Genomic DNA, 18,442 nt, shown 5'->3' with positions numbered 1-18,442 from the left:
ACCGGAATTTAAACTGGGACTGATTTCAGAGGTAACTTGCTCTTTTTAACAAAAGGCTGTCTCTACCTCTGGCGCTGGACCTAGAACGCCGGCTGAAAACACAACGCTTTCTTTTTGCATGTGAAAAGGTATAGGCACTCCTACCAGTCTGGTCCCCGTCTCTGATCTGACCTCTGGTCCATAAGGATTTGGCGCCATTGAAAATGACAGATGTGGCTCACTTCATTATCGCTCCTAGCTTGTTTTGTACTGGCCTTTCTACATTGAGACTTTGTCTGTCATCACCAATTTCTCTTTGCGATTGCACAACCAGGTCTCAGCCAGAGACGATGCGCCGTGCGCCCGCAATAACGTGACACCCCCAAACTTCTGATACTTCCACCAGCCTCGGCTGACAGGTACATTACTATGCGGCAGAAAACATGTCACATTTTAGTCCTCAATTTCACTCAAGTCTTGAATTCAGTTCCTTGCCATAAAGTGCAGCATGACAAGTTGTCTGGGAGAGTGGAATTTTTGACAAAGATGAAAGAATACACCCCCCTCACCCCTCCACCTCCCACCCCACCTACGGGAGGCGTAGTTTTCTCGTCCGCTGCAGCCCTTTCCGCTCACACCAGCCGAGAGGTTGGCTTTTCAGCCATCATGCGATCAGGCACGTGTGGGAGGGGGGTGTGACCTCTCGGGGCCATGTTGTACACCAATTTGACTTGCATGCAAGGCATGTCTGCGCGTCCATGCTGACCTGATTCTGTCCTTGCTGTGACACACCTGCTCCCGCGCTTAGCATAGCATTTGCATTTTCAGATTTGCATCCCAACGATACGACTTGCAGGCAAGGTGCGGGTGAAGTGAGAGGAGGAAAAACAAGCAGCAGAAGGAAGAGGGACAGATAACTCGAGCGTGGGGGAGGACGAGAGACGCACGATAAGATGTTTTTTGGAGTAGGAAGCAGGAAAAAGCGATAAAGAGAGTGAAGCCAATGTCAGACTACAAGACTGTTCATATCTCCTCTGACTGGGGCGGTGCGGCTTAAAGACAGCTCGCATGCCATCTGCTTGGGAAGCTGTTCACACTGTACGTTGGGACAAACATGGGCGTCACACACATGCACAAGGGATTATGCTCCGCGAAATTATACCATTCAAATTCATTTTCCAGTTCATCAACAACAGCTCAAAAACTATTATAATACTGGTGTTTAATTGCTTCATGCTGCATGGCACATAAGTAACAATCTGAATTTAGTGCAGATCACTGATGCATTTGATAAAACAACATTTTAGGAGTCTTTATTTAATAATGAATAAATGCATGTGTATGTGGACTGCACACATGCTACTATTTTATAGCTATTTATCAAGCTTGGTGGAAAGTTAGCGTGCTTATATAAACTCACACATGAGCTGTTAAAGTTCATTCAGTTTTTCTCACACCATCTAAACTCTGAATGCTTTTTCTGTAGAGTCACCACTCTCATTTCAGTCTTTGTTACTAGAATCGACAGCATAAGCTGCACTGTCCATAAGGCCTGTGTGCCTGCATCAAAATCAGAGATCATAAGCTAGGCTGAAGAGGAAAAGTAAGAATCCTAAATATGATTGAAGGCAAAGAGACATGAGGGAGAGGGAAATAAGGGTGGTGGAAAAGAGGAAGCAGAAATGGATGAAAAGGGAAGAGAGGTTTGCATCGGGAGACAAAAAGTGAGTGTGGATGTCAGAGTGGAGGAGAGGAGAGACAGACGGAGAGACGGAAGTAGAAAGAGAGAGGGAGTAGCAGAAAAAAGGGGAGAGATGGAAAGGTTGTTGTCACAGCCCTGAGGCTTCTCCTGACAATCCCTCATCTTTACATATGATAATCTCAGAAGCCGCAAATGAGCCACTGCTGCACATATGAAGCACTAATAATCTCACACTCAACCAAAAGTGACAGGCTCGGTTAGTCACCGGGAGAGGCTGGCCGCATCGGCGAAGATTAATCCTGACTGAATCACTCTCTCGCAGTCTATATCTGGGAAGAGGCGTTCAGGACAGAATGAGAATCAACATCCACCTTTCAATACTTTGAATGTGGAAACCACAGTGTCAGAGAGAATTTGCTTTTCTGATCAGGACCACATTCCTGCACACATTTCCTCTCCGAGTGAACAGACTGCAGCGTCACTTTTTGTTCTCGCGCTGCAAACACGTCAAGCGATGCAGCGGGAATCACGAGAATCACGAAAACACACACAGTCAAAGACGTAGCCGTGGAATACTCACTGTTCTGATTCTGTGTGTTTTTCATCATGCTTGGATTTTCTGTTGGAAAGAAAGAGAAAAAGAGAAACTGTTAGGTGATCGAACAGATGCAGCCCTTATTGAGTGGCTCAGTGAATGAAGGGGTTCTGTAGCTTTCCAGACAGGTGCGCTAATCGTGTGTAGCAACAAGCTAGCAATATCAAAATTGACATTTCCATAACTTGGGGAGCTCTCTCGAGTCACTTTCGAGTCCTCTAAAGTCATACTTATGGTATATACTGGTACATACTGGTATCGATTCATGGGACTGAGGATTAGATGGGGAAGGAGGAAGACCTCCTGATGAAGAATTTTCACCCCGAAACTGGGGGCGATGGGGTTCAACTAGGGTGACCAGACGTCCTCTTTTTCCCGGACATGTCCTCTTTTCGAGACCTAAAAAATGCGTCCGGCAGGGATTCCAAAAACTTTGCCTCATTGGATATTTGTGTTTCTCTGGGTCTTTCACAAACTAGTTATTACCCCCTTACACGTTTTGGAAATGGTATCTCCCTTACGTTCCACCTTCTTGCGCAAGCTCTGACTGTAGAGAGAACTGTCATTGGTCGACCGATCTCAGTGTTGCCAGATGCACGATAATTATCCTCCAAATACGGCCATTTTGAGCCTTTGGTACGATACTTCGCCATTTCCAATCTGGCAACACTGAGCACCTTGCCACCTCCACTAGTTGCATTGTTTACAACAGCTCATGACATCTGCAGCCATGCCGAAACCTAAATGTAAGTTCACGGCATGCTAACCCACAACCCGCGACAAAGTGTCCTCTTTTTCACAAACTCAAATCTGGTCACCCTAGTTCAACAGGTCTTAACAAGAGTAAGAGAGAGAGCAAAATAAGTCATCTCTGACAGATAGTGGCTTTCTAATGATGCTGAACTCCAAACTTTCTGAAGCACGCGTTAAACGGAAACGTCCCCAGCGAGAACCCCCCGGCCCGTTAATGGAACTGGGAGCACAGAGCACTGCACCACAACAACCAGGACACTTTTAGTAGCAGCGAGACCAGGCAACTACAGCTGTGGCCAGACAGTCTGGGGGAGAGGTTTGGAGAAATTGACTCCACCTTTAATAAACAGCGCCGTCGTCTACCCGGCACAATACGCTCCGACGGTGTGTTTCCAGCTCTCGGAGGGATAAAGTAATTGCAAAAGGAAGAAGCAGGAGGGTTTGCGGAGTATTAGCAACTCGCCTAAATTCCACTTTGTGAGCTATTTTTTGACTTCACATATGAGCGGACGGACGCCAACATATAAAGCACAGTGTGAAACTCTTCTGGTCTCACGGCAACTGCATTAAAACAGCAGCTCCTCCGAGAGGCGCGGGGAAATTAGTGTGTGCCGTCTGCGAGTGCACACTCGTGTTCGCTTGGCCCCCTGCGAGTTTGCATAGGCCGACATTTCTGCGTGTTTCTGCACGTGTGTGCAGTTTGGTTGACTGCCCGTGAGTGTGTGAGTGTATGTGTGTCAATGCCCGGCTCCTCAGTGCTGACTCACTTCACAGTAATCTCAGAGGGTATTATCACCGAGGGTGGCTAAAGACGTACATCAAGACGTGAGTGCTGCTTGTCGTCAGCGGAGTCTCTATACCAAGCCGTCATTATACTCTATTATTCCTGATGATTTATATTGAACGCTTTGCCAAGCGGGAGTAGCCCCCCAAATACTTCTTTGTCGTCGCCCCCGGCAGAGAGAGAGAGAAGTGTCTCATCTCAAGGCCACAGGGGACGGTGCCAAGGTCACTTAATCACCATTTACTTCCCCTAAGCGTGAGTGGAAGCAATCTACAAGGAGCAGGCAGACAGATGGGCCGTACTAGGCACGTAGCCGGTGACACCTGAGGGTGCATCAGGGTGTTAAATAGACATTAGTGCTCTTCCTAGCAAAACGCCTCCCAAGGTAACGCCTCCCTAAAGTGGCACTTTCCCCTCAAAGTGGGTTCTTATTAGGCCCGCCCAGTAATTTGTACATTTGTGACATACTTTAAAACCTGTTCACAGGAGTGTTTCAGGTGAAAGACAAAAAAAATAAAAAATAAGATGGATACAATATTCTTTGCATCAGACTTGAAGTGCGAAATATGGTTTCGACCTGATTTGCGCTAATCGGGCACTTCAGGGCTGAAGTGCATGCGAGTCACATTTCTTCATATTGAAAAAGAATGTTTCTCTGATGAGACTTGGCTTCTATATGGTCCAAGTGTCAAAAGCACTTTTCAGCTATGGAATGTGGAACATTGCTGTCGTTATCTATATATAGTAATGTCTTCTGGGCCTTCAGACACATGTCTCTGTTACATAAATGTTTGGTAATGGCTCTGCTCCGATACGACAGAGCCCTTCTGGATAGAGCTGCAACGCCAGCCCGACATTTTGCATCTGGTATCCACCGGGGAGAACGGAGGAAAATAATGACATCAAGAAGGAAGTGATGTCAGTTCTTCAACGGGCTGCATCCGTGAGGGATTTTATAACTTATTTTGTAGTTGAAGCCTTAATTAACTATAATTTCCAATGCAAGGGATGCAACTCCCTGTTTTCCATGAGGATTTCTCTTCAATATTATGTTCCATTAGATAGAATGAAAAAAAAAAGCCGTATTTTTTTAAATAATATCTGAAGTGATGTGTTATTGACAATGGGACTTTTATGGAAAAGAGACTTTGGGACTTATTCAAGCATGACACAAACACATCATCACAATTTATGGCTGAAAAACGCTTTTAGCTACAGTATATAACTTATTTGATTAAAAACCCTTACATTGATAAAGCTTTCTGATGAGGCTCAGAAAGTCACATCCCAGTGCTTCAGTGTTCAGAGTAAATAGATCCACAGCAGCACGACACACGTATATAAAAGATCAGCTCCCACATCATCACCTGTAAAGAAACTACTTCCAGCTTCCAATGAATAGGTTTTATCGGTTTGGTCATTGAACAAAGTGCTTCTCTAACGCTGTCATCAACAAAGGTCCTTTGATTGCATCACAGGCCTTTAAAGCCGCTGTTCATGTTTAAGTGAAAGCAGTACAACACATGCTATCAACGGAATAGTGACTGGATCCCTTGCCAGAGAATAGTTATCCTCACTAAGTGCAGCCTGCAAAAGAATGTGTTGTTGAGCCAATTAGGAATACAATCTCTTATTAATCACACACTTAGCTGCATTAATGATTCATACCTAAAAGTGGTCACATAAATCTCTGAAGTATTTTCCAAAGATACTGTACAATAAAAGGAATCTCGTAGAATCGTGTAATTTTCGGTGACATTTAACTGTGTATAAGTGTTCCAGATAATTCTTGTGGACCCAAGTTGTGCAGCCACAAAAAAAAAAAGAAAAAAAGAAATCCTTCATATTCATTGTCTTCTAAATAATTAATCAAACTTAAATGTGATTTCAGTTTAACCGCGAGTGTAGTAGCCGCTCCAGAACGGGGCCGAATTGAGCGTACGTACCAAAGACTATGAGGCGCGTGTGCGTATCCGTGGAGCCCAAAGGATTCTGGGCCGTGCAGCGATACATGGAGCCGTTGAGCTCGGCCGGCACCCTCTCCAGAATCAGCTCCTTCCCGTCGTGCTCGGTGCTGCCGTCGAGCAGGCGGCCCCCCACTCGCGTCCAGGTGAAGAGCGGCTCGGGGAACACCTCGTTCTATCAACACCCGGCAGCCACACGGGATGGAGAGAGAAAGGGAGGAGAGAGGAGAGATGGAGGGAGAGCGAGGGAAGGGTTGTGCAGAGAATGTCTGTGAGTGTCAGCCAAGAGATTAAGAGCAAAGGATACATGAATAATACAAGCTCCAATTTTCCTCTAATGCAATGGCAAGTTAACAACATGCATTAATAATCAACACAACGGTTTTCTTTTTTCTCCTCACATTTTTTGAGCCCCCCCCCATTTTATAATATAACTCTTCATAGAGCAGTATTTCATTCATATCAGTGGGTTGACATTTTCATCGATAAAAAGAGGACACAGGAAGTGGGTTAATCTCTTGTACGATTACACCTCCTAGGTGGAGGGTTTTGCTTTTTCTTCTTCCTTGTTTACACCACAATTCATCCCTGATGTACACACAAACACACAAACACACACTTTTACAATACCAACAGTGGACTATCACCCAACAATGACCAAGTGTGGAACACTATTTCTGGTCATTTCATGAATAAAATAACCACAATATTTAAGCCAGTGCTTTATAATGAAAGTGCACAATATATTTTAATAATATTGGAACTGACTAGTGAACAAAGACTGAATAAAGTTCAATTTCAGAGTTTTTGGAGCCGATTTGTTCACAATATCAGCAAAAACAAGTAGCAAAATATAGATTTAATGAAAACAGACACATTTGAGTAACTGCTCTGAAAATGTGTGATGCTGGTTTAAAGGCCACATTACAAATGAGCATTATTATTTTGCTCAGTACAAATATGAATGAAATCCTGTGCTTGTGAAAACAGGTCAAGGCGAATTTATTTAGGACTGAAACATTCTGAATGTCAAGTAATAGTCTGATATGAAATGTGTTTTTGTGAGGAACTTAAGCATGCATGAAGAAACAACTGAACACAAAACAATCTGCTCAGACTGTAGTTTGCCCTTCCAGCACAACCGCTTAATATCACATGTCAACACCGCTCTCCATTGACTCATAAAGTGCCCATTTTGGAATCCTATCCTGAAGCAAGCAGTGTCAATATTCTTTTTTTGTGAGCATACACGCAAGTTCAAATGACATCATCTCTCACGTGCCCTCACAAACTAAACACGTCAGAGTCCAGATAAACCGCTCTAATCACGCTCGGTGTAAAAGTGTCCTTGACGGCTGGCCGTGACCTACTAAAGGAGTTGTGAATTGTCTAACCTTTCAAAAGAAAAGCTAATAAAACAGTTCCCCGAGGTCGGTGTTTAAATCATAAAAGAGGGTTAAATGAGTTAGTAGATTGAGTCCGGCTCTTAGGAAAAGGTCACATAAAGAAGAAAAAAAATAAACAAACACTAAAAGAGTTGAAGTGAAACTTTCCTGTCACATAACTTCTAGAGTCCAAATAACGATGTCTGTGGACTGTGGTGCTGAAACCTTCACTGTCCTATTTAATCACACATAACATGAGGGGGGAAGTTAAAGTAAAAGCCATGCTGTGGGATGATCATCCATAATATATTTATCAAACAATAAACCAGAGGGGAAACTGGCGTCTTATTTTATCAGAAAGGCGGGAGGAGGGGGGCAAAATTATCAGTCTTGCCACACAATCTTATCTACTTGTGAAACCCTAAAGCCGATAGTTCCTGTGAAGGATAAGGGGAATTTGCTTTCTGATCAGTTTGCATGCGCTGATGCCGATGCTGCCGAAGGGCCCCGGCTGGCTGTGTGCCACAGTCAAGCCTGTTTATAATAACCAATCTTAACACTGTTCAAAGAAAACCACTAGAAAAAGAATCCAGAGGTCATCGGGCAGACACAAACACGTGTACAAATCTGTGCATTCAGTAGTAAACTGAAGCAATACAGAGCGTTCATTTTAAATGGAAATGTCTCAGAAGAGGGAATTAAAGTCAACCAACAAATCTGATTTATAAATCTTATGGTGCGTTCACACCAAAAGAGTTGCGAAAAAGCGTTGCCAAAATTCACTTTTTCGCTTTTCTGCTTTCGCAATTCGTCCGAAGCCGAGTTGCGAAAGCCAATCAGCGTTGAGAAGCTCCGCCTGTCGTCACCGCCGTCACTGAATCAAACTGCTGCTGGTCGGCTGAAGGAGCGCTGGAAGCGGCTTCATTCAGACACTCGTCCTGGAGGAGTCGGAGCTGTGTGCCACTACGGATAATATTATGGACCCAGACACGGGGGCGTTTGATGATCCGACGTTTGTGGGACTCTCAACCAGTATAAAGCAGAACTAGTGGTTATTCCAATGGTGAATGGCGGAAATGGTAAATGTTTTCACAGAGTAAAGCCACGGAGATAAGTCCCGCCCCCTTTCCGCAGCGAAAAAGCAAAAAGGCAAATTAACCACATAAAGTCGAGCGAAAAAAAAGGTGTGAAAGCGGTATTACAGATTCATAAAGTCGTGATCAAGAAGTGACAAAGACAATGTGTGCTTTGGACCATGAGCAGGTCCTGTATCAGGATGATATCCCTAGCATGGCTTCAATATGTCACTCCTGTCAAAGAGATCAGGATCGTCCACTTTCACACTGGGGACATGGGGCGTCTGAGGCAGAGGATGACAGTGACACAAAACAATCTCTTTGCTTGAACCTTGAGCTCTTTCTTTGGGATTATGAAGCAAGAAGTCTGAGAGCAGCGACAATTACACTGAATAGACTGATAGACATGGACATCAGATAGACTTCAGTCATTCATAAAGAGATTCATCTTCATTTGAACAATCGTGTCGTTATCTTTGGCTTAAAGGCACAAAAATACAATATGGCCTTTAACAAATGTAATATTTAGTATTCTACAGCCTGTACACTCTGAACAAAATGTTCAAATGTCAGTCCAAATGTGAAAGGAAATTGATATTTTGAATGCATATGTGAAAAGACGGAAGGGAAATATGTCCATGCCCAACAGAGTGGTTACTCCACAATGAAGCTAAACAGGCTCAACTCACAACATTCATTTTCTTGAAGCCCCATCATGCACTTACCCCAGGCGATCCTACCTGGAATCCTTGCACAGTGATGCGCACCGTGTCCCCTACTTTTGCTCTGGTAGGGGACATGAAGAGTTTAGGGCCCTTAGGAGCGGCTGAAAAGAGAGAAAAAAGAGACGAAGAAGAAGAAGGTCATCGTACTGAGCACGGGAGAGCAAATCCTGCCGGACACCTGTTTTGTCACAGAGGGAGGGAGGCAAATACAATTTCCTGTCAATTAAGGTCACGGGGCGGGAGGCAAGGGACCTGCGGGTGTTTCATCCAAAGCACTGTGGTGGATTTATTCCCCCTTGGAGAGAAAAGGGACTAAATTGGGTAGATACTCATTACCAGAGGAGAATGGCAGTGCAGCGGGTGGAGTGTGGAGGCAGTGAGATAAGGGACACTCGGGGAGCTAATTCCCTTGTCTTGGTGTGGACAGTAGCCCCCAGATGGCTTTCATTTGGACCATCTAAAACAATGGGGCGCGAGCAGGAGGGGGGAGCAGGCGTATTCAAATCTTCGGAGGTTGTGAGGGGCCAGTGATTGTCCTGCGAATGTAGCGTAGAGATAAAATGAGTGATTTGCATGGTGTTATAAAAAGGTACGTTATTTCATTACGGCTAAACTGCACAGATAACTGCCCATATAAGCAGGTTCTGCACGATTTGGGATGATTAACAATCCCGCTAAAGCTACCGGCTCCCATATGTTAGACAAAAGAGATGAGCAGCACATGCAACGAGACTCAAGCCATCCCATCAATAAGCCCCGTACAAGTCCACCCCGGGACTTCTTTAATTAATTTGAACTCTCGATATAAATCACACTTGGTGCTTGTTTTCTTTGATAAGTTAAACTAAAGGATAAATAAATAAACAGACAAATGACCTCAGTATTTGGCTATTAATCTGGCAACAAAGTGTCCACTGTGGCTAATGAAGCGCAGCCTTTAGGCAGCCATTGACTACAAGCCTGCTTCAAACTAATGGATCAGGAGGTGCAGATCATGTCGGTAAATAGGATGGAGCGCGTCACATTGGCCATGCAGTTTTTAAATCACGATCCTTTTTCTTAAACAGAAACAAAACGCTTTTCAATTGCATGAAATAGAAATAGAAATGGAAAGAGGACAACTTGTTATCCTGCATAAGACTCCTGTGTGTCCAGTTGTCCAATCTGGTGCAAAGTTTGAGAAGAATTCAATGGAACCAGCAGCTTATTTTTGAAGATTAAAAAAGGGACAAACATTCACGCGTTTATGCATACTGGCAACCAAACCGCCGCCATCATGCGAGCAGTTTGACATGGCTAAGTGTTCCGTCTCATGCTGAAGACGGACGCCATTTCACAGGCTGCATTTGGCACGGCGGTGTGAAGCACTATCTTTCCACTGCCCACACACTAACTAACGGAAGGGTATTTTTAAATACTGGTGTCATGGCGTCACACGGAGCTTCGCGAGGCATATGGCCGGGGAGAAGATGATGGCGGATTTCTGGGATTGGCTCCAATGGTGACAGTTGGCAATCCTACGTCACCACCTTTTGATGAGGGCAGCACGCAGCGTGATGGACACAACACAGCCGCTCTCTGAGGGCCGAGGGTCTCGCGTGGGAAGCGAGCCACGGCCCCCCGTGGGACCGGCGCCTAAGCGCCCCCGGCTTCTTCAGCTCGCAAAAAGAAGGAACTGTTGTCACTGTAGGATGGTGCCAGAGGATGAAGAATAAAACAAAACCCAGCAGGAAAAAAACAACAACTGTGCACCGTGCATCAGGTGTGCTTTAATACCAAGCCAAGACATCAACAGGTCTGGCCAGCTGCACAACAGACTGAAGCAGGAGAAAAAGCTGGAGAGGCATGCGGCCGAATTAAAAAAAAGGTCTGACTGACGGCTGGATCGCTCCATCGTGGCGAATCCGACGCTTTGCAATGTCTTTCACAGTTAGAGGAGGTGAGCCAGAGCGGGGAGATAAGACAGGCTGATGAACGTGGACACCGACAACATACTAGGAACAGATAATACATATTCACATGCGGGCAAACAGACAAAGACACACACAGATCACTCACACACTCACACACAGATCACAGACGCCTTCCTGAAACCGAGCATCTGCTCTTTGATTATCACGGTCTGGCAAAGCAGTGACTGGGAGATGTGAGGAAGCCTGGATGCCTCCTCGCTGCCGTACAGTGCGTGAAATGAGAGAAATTAATTCCACGACTTGTCTAACGTTGAATAATAAACACCTTAGCTCATCTAAATCCAAACGCATAGGAGGACTTTTAATTATTAAGATGCACTGTGTTCATGAATACAATCTAGTCTCATGATTTCATAGAGAAGAAGCTTCTTTCTTTTCTTTTTCTTTTTTTAACCCCCGAGGCCCGGCGCCAGCTTCAGGTCCATTTGTATGGCGAGCACGGAGCCGCTCGTGAATATTCATGAAGTGCAATCCAACATTGGTCGATTTTCAGACTGTCGCTCCGTCTCATGTGGCAATATTAAATCTCTGAAAGATTTATTACTTATGGGCGCTGCAAAGACCTCGTTTTCATTTCCTGACCAAACACACGTACACCACCTGTGTACTGTGTACAGTGAGATAGACAGATATAAACACGCATTGGGATGGGAATCAGTCGGAGAGCCGTGTGCCATTTTGTCTAAGACATGAGCCAAATCAAAATTCCATTGTGCGTAACCTCCGACCTGAATTACAACCCTATTACTTTTTTATATACACTGTTACACTCCAAGATGGATCGGGCCCAAAAGCAGGTCTGCGAGTGCTCTGAATTTCAAGTGTGCTCTAATTAGAATCAACAAAGGTACATTTGTTGTTGTCTTCTCTGTACGCGTTACCCTCCATCTCTGTAAAAAAGAACAAAGGTAATGATAAATTAATGCCTTCAAACACAGCAGAGACAGCGGCTTGTCAAAATATTAGCGTCTTTGACATTTAGCAAGAGTTTCAGGGGGCCCTTCCCCTCGGGGTGTGTCATCTGTTTCATCATCAACATGTGAGAGAGGCAAAGAGGCTGTTGGAATCTTCCCCGCGATACTTTGTCTGGAGCAGACAGCTCATGCCGTTATACCTTCGACTGATGCGGCTGTCTCTATCTCGCATGTGATGTGCTATATTTCAATCTACTTGGGAAACGCCGGCGACAGTTATTACATTTTGAAAGACAATTTTCTGCTACGAGATATTCCCATTGGGAAAAAAGTGAAAGCGATTTGAGAGTTTTTTTTTCGTCGACAATGGATTCTCTCCTGAGCTTAGCTGTGATGGAGCGGTTTAAAGGATAAGACAGGCAATCTTTTGTTTTAGACTTTATAAAAGGCTATAATATTTCTTAAAAATAACTATATCTATATATATATATATATAGATAGTTATTTTTAAGATATAGGTATTTTTAAGAAAGATCGAGTATTTTTCAGAAAAAAAAATAGTAAAAAAAAAATATATATACATACACACACTGCATATATATATATGCATATTTATAAGGACTTGGCTGGCAGTACGCTATATGTTTCTTATAGTCAACAAACCACATGAAAACCCTACTATCTATCTATCTATCTATCTATATATACATATAGTTATTTTTAAGAAAGATCGGGTATTTTTCAGAAGAAAAAAATATATATATATATTTTTTTTTTAAACTATATAAATATAGTAGGGTTTTGATGTTTTCATGTGGTTTGTTGACTATAAGAAACATATAGCGTACTGCCAGCCAAGTCCTTTGAGCTGTTCTGCACTAGATTTCTATCCTAAAACGTAGACTCCTCCTGTCAGTCTGAACTGAAAACTGATTAAAAAAGGTACAACAGAAAGGAGTGTCCCTTCCTCACTAATTGAGACCCTGTAGATTCACCCTATTTACCCAGATATGTAAATGCATTCTGGCAGAAAAGCTTATTGGCACACAAGAAGGAGAAGAACTTAAAGTTAACCCAAAAATCAGAGACTTTTTTTTCTTTTTCCAAGCAGCAATATGTGAGAGAATGAAAAGACAGCTGGACGGCTGGAGAGTTCAACCTGCTGCAACAAGATTATCTGCCATCATCCACATTCAGATTCAAGGACACCTCAGTGGCAACATTTACATGCAGACTAATATTCCACTATTATTCAGAATGTGACAATGTTTCAGATTTGATTCAGGTCACTATGTCCGATTCAGACATCTGGGATATTCTGATAGTATTCAGCTTTTTATGAGCATCCTTTGGACATGGATAAATATGCTCAATAAAGGTTTTTATTACAGTTTGCGACACATGTCTCTTGCCTGTTTAAGGCCATTCCTGTGTGTTGTACACAAACCAACTAGCGTACACTTTGCAAGTTGAACTACTTTTACACATTATGGAAGTCTTGGATCAACAGGTTTTTAGATATGAGCAAATATCACTGGCCTTTAGAGAAGGTGGTGGAAGGAATATGAAAGAGGGAGAGCAGTCCACCGGTTACATTAATCGGAAAATGAACAGCTGCACGTAGACAGGAATATTTGTGGAAAATGTCTTTTCATTAGCTGTGTTAACAGCTCGGGAGGATCGTCTTCTTCAAAATATGGGCAAAAAATACTTCATATACAAAACATCAACCTATGGAAGCCCATTTCCAGCACTAAAAGAAATAAAATATGAGATGGTCATAATTATGAGATAGAAAGTCAAAATGATGAGATAGAAAGTCATAATTATGAGATAGAAAGTCGAAACTTTGAGAATTATGATGCTGGCTTTTCACCAGATAACAGGGAGAAAGAGATAGACAGTAGAAATTATGAGATAGAAAATTTTGATTTTCTATCTCATAATTTCTACTTTCTTAACTCATAATTTCGACTTTCTATCTCATAATTTCCACTTTTTTTGTCATAATCATATTTTTTTCTTTTACTCAAGGGAAATGGGCTTCTATATTAAGCTGCTTCTTGGAACAAACTAGTTGAGTGGCTTTTACCGTGTAGTATTGACTTACATCAATCAAATGCACTGATTGTGCTTCGGACCATTTCTGTCAAGTCTTCCTTTATAACAACGAACCCCAAAATGTGGCGAGCCTTGTTTACTGGAGATTTCAAACCCCTGCTTGACATTTCTAAAAACCCATTAAAGACTTTCCACTCGGAGACGATAATGACAGTTCCTATACGTCGGCTCAGAGTGACCGCGGCTGCTCACCAGCATAGCAAGAGGGGTACTTTTAATTAGATGAAAGGTGGTGATGTGAGATAAAAACACCGACAGCGATGCACAGGGCGGCAAGCAAATATGTGCCAGCCGCAGTCTCCTCGTTCAGACTCCCCCTCCGCCTTTAACCGGCGCTAGCATCTCGTGGAAGATAATGTCTCTGTTTATCATGATGTCAGGATTGTGTGGTTTGTCTCCAGGAGGACGATGCCAACGTACTGCCTTTGAACTGTTAATTGGATGCGCTGGAAGCCATCTTTGTTTTTAGATTACAAAAAATAAAGATTGTGTGTGCGTTTGTGTGTGTGTGTCTTACTCTCAGATCACACACTATCAAAACATGATGCTCACTTTTACCTTAAAGTATGACTCCTGTTTTCAGAATGCAGCGCCTGCATCGCTGAGTCTTCTGCTTTGATAGTTTTGCAGATGGACTAAAAAAATAATCCCTCTGCTGTAGTGTTTCTGTCCCTGAATTAAAGTGATGAAACTAAGAGGCTCAAAAAATAAAATGCGCTGAAGAGCTTAAGGGGAGTTTGCTCGTCGAAGAAGGACAACATCTCCGAGATCGTCTTTCTAACGATATAACATTGGTCAGTGTGTCGAGATTCTCATTGACGTCTCTAATTCAGGCCGACTTTTTCAATAATGGCACTGAGTTAACTCAATCAGGCAACAGACAGCTCGATGAATTGCCCTGTCAGTCACTTGGAGTTTTGCATTCGAAGCTAAACTCGCAATCTGCTCAGCTGTAACACAATTAAGCGCCGTCGAATGAAAATCAGTGTTGTTCTGGGAACATTTGCAAGGGGACACGTAAAGAGGGGCCCGGTCGGGGATCCGAGGAGACAGGGAGAAAGAATGAGAACAGGGTGGAGGAATAGAGGATAAATGCGGAAAAGGTGGTGGAGGAATTAGCATAGCATGCAAAAAAACACGTTAGCCGCTTTGGATGCTACCCACCTAGGGTGACCTCTGTCTGCATGGGCATGGAGAGGGCCGGGTGCTTGACCTCGCAGCTGAAAAGGGCGTCGTTATCCAGCTGAGGATTGAGGGTCCAGGTGAGTCGGGCCTGCACCACCACAGAGCCGTCGCTCTGGGGGATGTTAGTGTGGCTGAAGTAGTAGAGCGGGTCCGTGCTGTGCACCCAGCGGGGGAACTCCCGGCTCACCACCGTCTCCGGGATGACCTCGGTCGCAGGGCTGGGCTCGTGGGACTGCTGGCCCTGGGTGTGGACGCGCTGGGGGCTCTCCGTGTACAGCCGGGGGACACGGCCCTCGGGGTCCAGGAGGGAGAGGGAGCGCTGCAGCTTGGTGTCATCCAGGTCCCGGCTGATGAGCGGCCGGGCTCCTCTCACGCCCGCCGCGCCGCCGCCCTGCTCACCGGAGGATTGAGTGTAGGAGATCACCTCTATCAGCTCGCCGTCACGCTTGAAGTACACCTATGACCGAGCAGGGAGGATTGAATTAGAGTGAGGAGTAGACGGAGAAGAGGAACAAGAAAGTGTGGGCAAACAGTTTCCTATTTGCACATCCAGCAGACAAAGAGAAACATTGGCATTCACTTGAAGTCTGGTTTCTGGACACCTAAGTTAAAAAAATGGCACAATCAGCATCTGACTTCTTGAGGAATATATAGCTATCAGTGACATTTGACCACCAAGATCTAATAAATTCAACCTTGAGTCAAACAAATTTAAAGGCTTTCCCCATATTTCATGAGAATGGGACAGACGTGAAGTCTCGGTGACCTTGACTTTTGCCCTCCAAAATGATCAGTTTATACTCGAGTCCAGGTGGACGTTTGTGCTAAATTTGAATACAATTTGCTCAATGTTCCTGAATTATAGGCAAGACAATGGGTCAAACAAAAAGTCACATTGGCATTGATCTTTGACCTCCAAAATCATAAATCAGTTTCTGCATTTAAAGAAATTCCCAAATGGACTGGGCGGATTGAGAGACGAAAAAAAAAGACTTGGCTGTAGCTGACGCAGATGCATAAACAATAAGCATGAAATACACAAAATATGCTCCGTAATCTGCACAATGGGATGATATTCTTCGTCAGTTTCGTCTCCACGAGGGACATCTTTCACATTACAATTTGTTTTGCCCCCCATTCTGATTTAGAAGTGCTGATTCGTGGTTTTAGAATTGGCTCATCTGCTGTGTTGGGCCTGTAGCAGCATGTGTTTGTGCTGCGTTTCCTCACCATGTCATTTACATCTCTGGGTGCCTAATCCCCCGACAGGAAATGCATACTCCCATTTCACCACATAACCTCTAGACATTTGCATTGAAATAAGGTTTGTGTAGTCACCGCCCGACGTGTTGCTGTTTTGCAAAACAGATTTCTGTTGTCGTTGAAGAGGAGAAGATTTAATCTGCAGCTCTATTGAAGGACCTTTGGTCTTTTTGAATTCAATTTGCCAAAGATCAAAGCGTTATTATTGAGCAATCTGCATTCCACTGCATTGTTTGAGGTTTTTTTGTGAAGATATTGGTTGAAGCATCAATATGGTGCCACCTCTAGGGCCGATGCCTCGAGTGAGCAAACAGCAGTAATGAGTGTAAACAAGTGAGGATAAAACCACGCTCCTGAGGAAAAACTCCAAATTATACTCTCACATTCAAAGAAGTCAGAGAATATGTAATCCTTGGACTGCAAAACACACTGTACTATGTGGCCCTTTCTATGAAAAATATCTTTCGAGTGGCAAATAAATATGTTTTTCCTTGTCAAATTTAAGGACACAGGAGAACACAGCACTTTAAATTGCACTGAAATAAATTCAGAATTTACGAACAAATGAACAAGGCCTGGTTAATACCATAAAAGTATTGTAAGTTTCATTTAGTGTAACCTTTTTTTTAGCAAGTATTTTTGAAAGCACTGATGAATGGGGCCTGTCTGTGCCCCCCGCTCGTTGCTGAGGTTATCTCCACAAAGACAGATGCCACATCATTATATTACAAGCTGTGTTGTGCTGCCGGGTTGTATCATAGTATTTATAGCCAACTCTAATAAAACTTTCTAATGCTTGCCATCACAGCAGGCTGGTACACATCCACAATGGGCTCAGTGACCTTGCTCAATAGCGTTCTGCAGTACTGCTTGTTGTCAGTAACATGGATAACAAAGTAAAAGAAATGTAACTACTCGTCTTGCAACAACCTGCTGCTCCGGCCAATGAGCCATGCATTTACTCAATGGCCCCATCTACCTGCACAGCACTTTCAATACAAAGGTTCAAACAAGGTAACTATAAAGGTAACTCTAAAACAATTAGTCAGTTAACTGTGACTGCACAGCAGTTTTTAATCATTTCAATAGATGTTCATTCATTTAAATTAGTAATTTAATTTGAGAAAAAGCAATGTTTGAGGACTTGAAGTGGATTTTTTTCCTTTTTCCATTTAAAGTCTGATAATAAATAGTCATTGTAAAAAAAAAAAAAATAATCAGAAATCTCACATCAATGCAACCTATTGTTAAAGATGACTAATGACTTCACCTACAAGTGCAACCCTAGTTTTTAATCAGAACACACAATATCTTGTTATAAGGACCAACAAATAAAAAGCTTCTCGAAAGGGTAAGTGTTACTAAAGTTTACTGCACACACACACACACACACACACAGTTATTACTCTCCGCTCCTCATAAATGTTCATTTCAAAGTAGCTAAGGGGCACAAACAGTGCAGGTTGTATTCTTATTTGCTTCCACTTCTCGAGAAACATGCCCATCGGTAAGAAAAAATAATTTGAGCTCACACTTTACGTCTTTTCCATCAAGAAGCCAACGACTTGACATATTAATGTTCTCCACAGACGGCATTTGTTTTCTGCATCTTCGGCACATACTCGTGAACCTTTGGTGGCAAACTCCTAAATGTGTGAATCAATGCGAGTGTGTCGATTGTAGCCCAGCATAGCATATAAAGCTAATTTACGCATGAAGTTCTACAGATTATTAGATTTCCCTCTGTTTAATTTCTCCACTGTGGGAGCATTCAATACCCACCACCCTTTATCTGTGTTTACCAAAGGTGCTCCGTAGAGTCAGGGCTTGAAATCCAATAGCGCAATGGGAAGTGGATGCATCAACCTCAGATCCACAATGACCCCATTGCGTCTGCTGCTAACTCCTACAGCTATCGACAACTCACAAAGAGAAGAAGCCCTTTCACTGCGTATTAAAACAGCTCATTAATTATCACAGCAGGTGGAGGGAGTGCAACGTGGATTAGAACGCTCCGTGCACC

General features: G+C 43.4%; 1 protein-coding gene across 1 annotated transcript in view; it reads right to left on the bottom strand.

The window, feature by feature from the left end:
- Window positions 1-18,442, bottom strand: part of igsf21a (immunoglobin superfamily, member 21a) — a gene marked incomplete at both ends in the record, with an annotated part of 166,536 nt that overhangs the window by 2,406 nt on the left and 145,688 nt on the right. The window contains 4 exons of the mRNA XM_079217800.1: window positions 2,262-2,300; window positions 5,760-5,952; window positions 8,964-9,064; window positions 15,136-15,613. Coding sequence (XP_079073926.1) covers window positions 2,262-2,300; window positions 5,760-5,952; window positions 8,964-9,064; window positions 15,136-15,613 — 811 coding nt within the window. The remainder of the gene's footprint in view (window positions 1-2,261; window positions 2,301-5,759; window positions 5,953-8,963; window positions 9,065-15,135; window positions 15,614-18,442) is intronic.

Source organism: Taurulus bubalis (assembly GCF_910589615.1).
Source record: "Taurulus bubalis genome assembly, chromosome: 5".
Classification (NCBI taxonomy): Eukaryota; Metazoa; Chordata; class Actinopteri; order Perciformes; family Cottidae; genus Taurulus; species Taurulus bubalis.
Note: the sequence above shows the minus strand (reverse complement) of the source record. Positions and strands in the feature narration are given on the sequence as shown.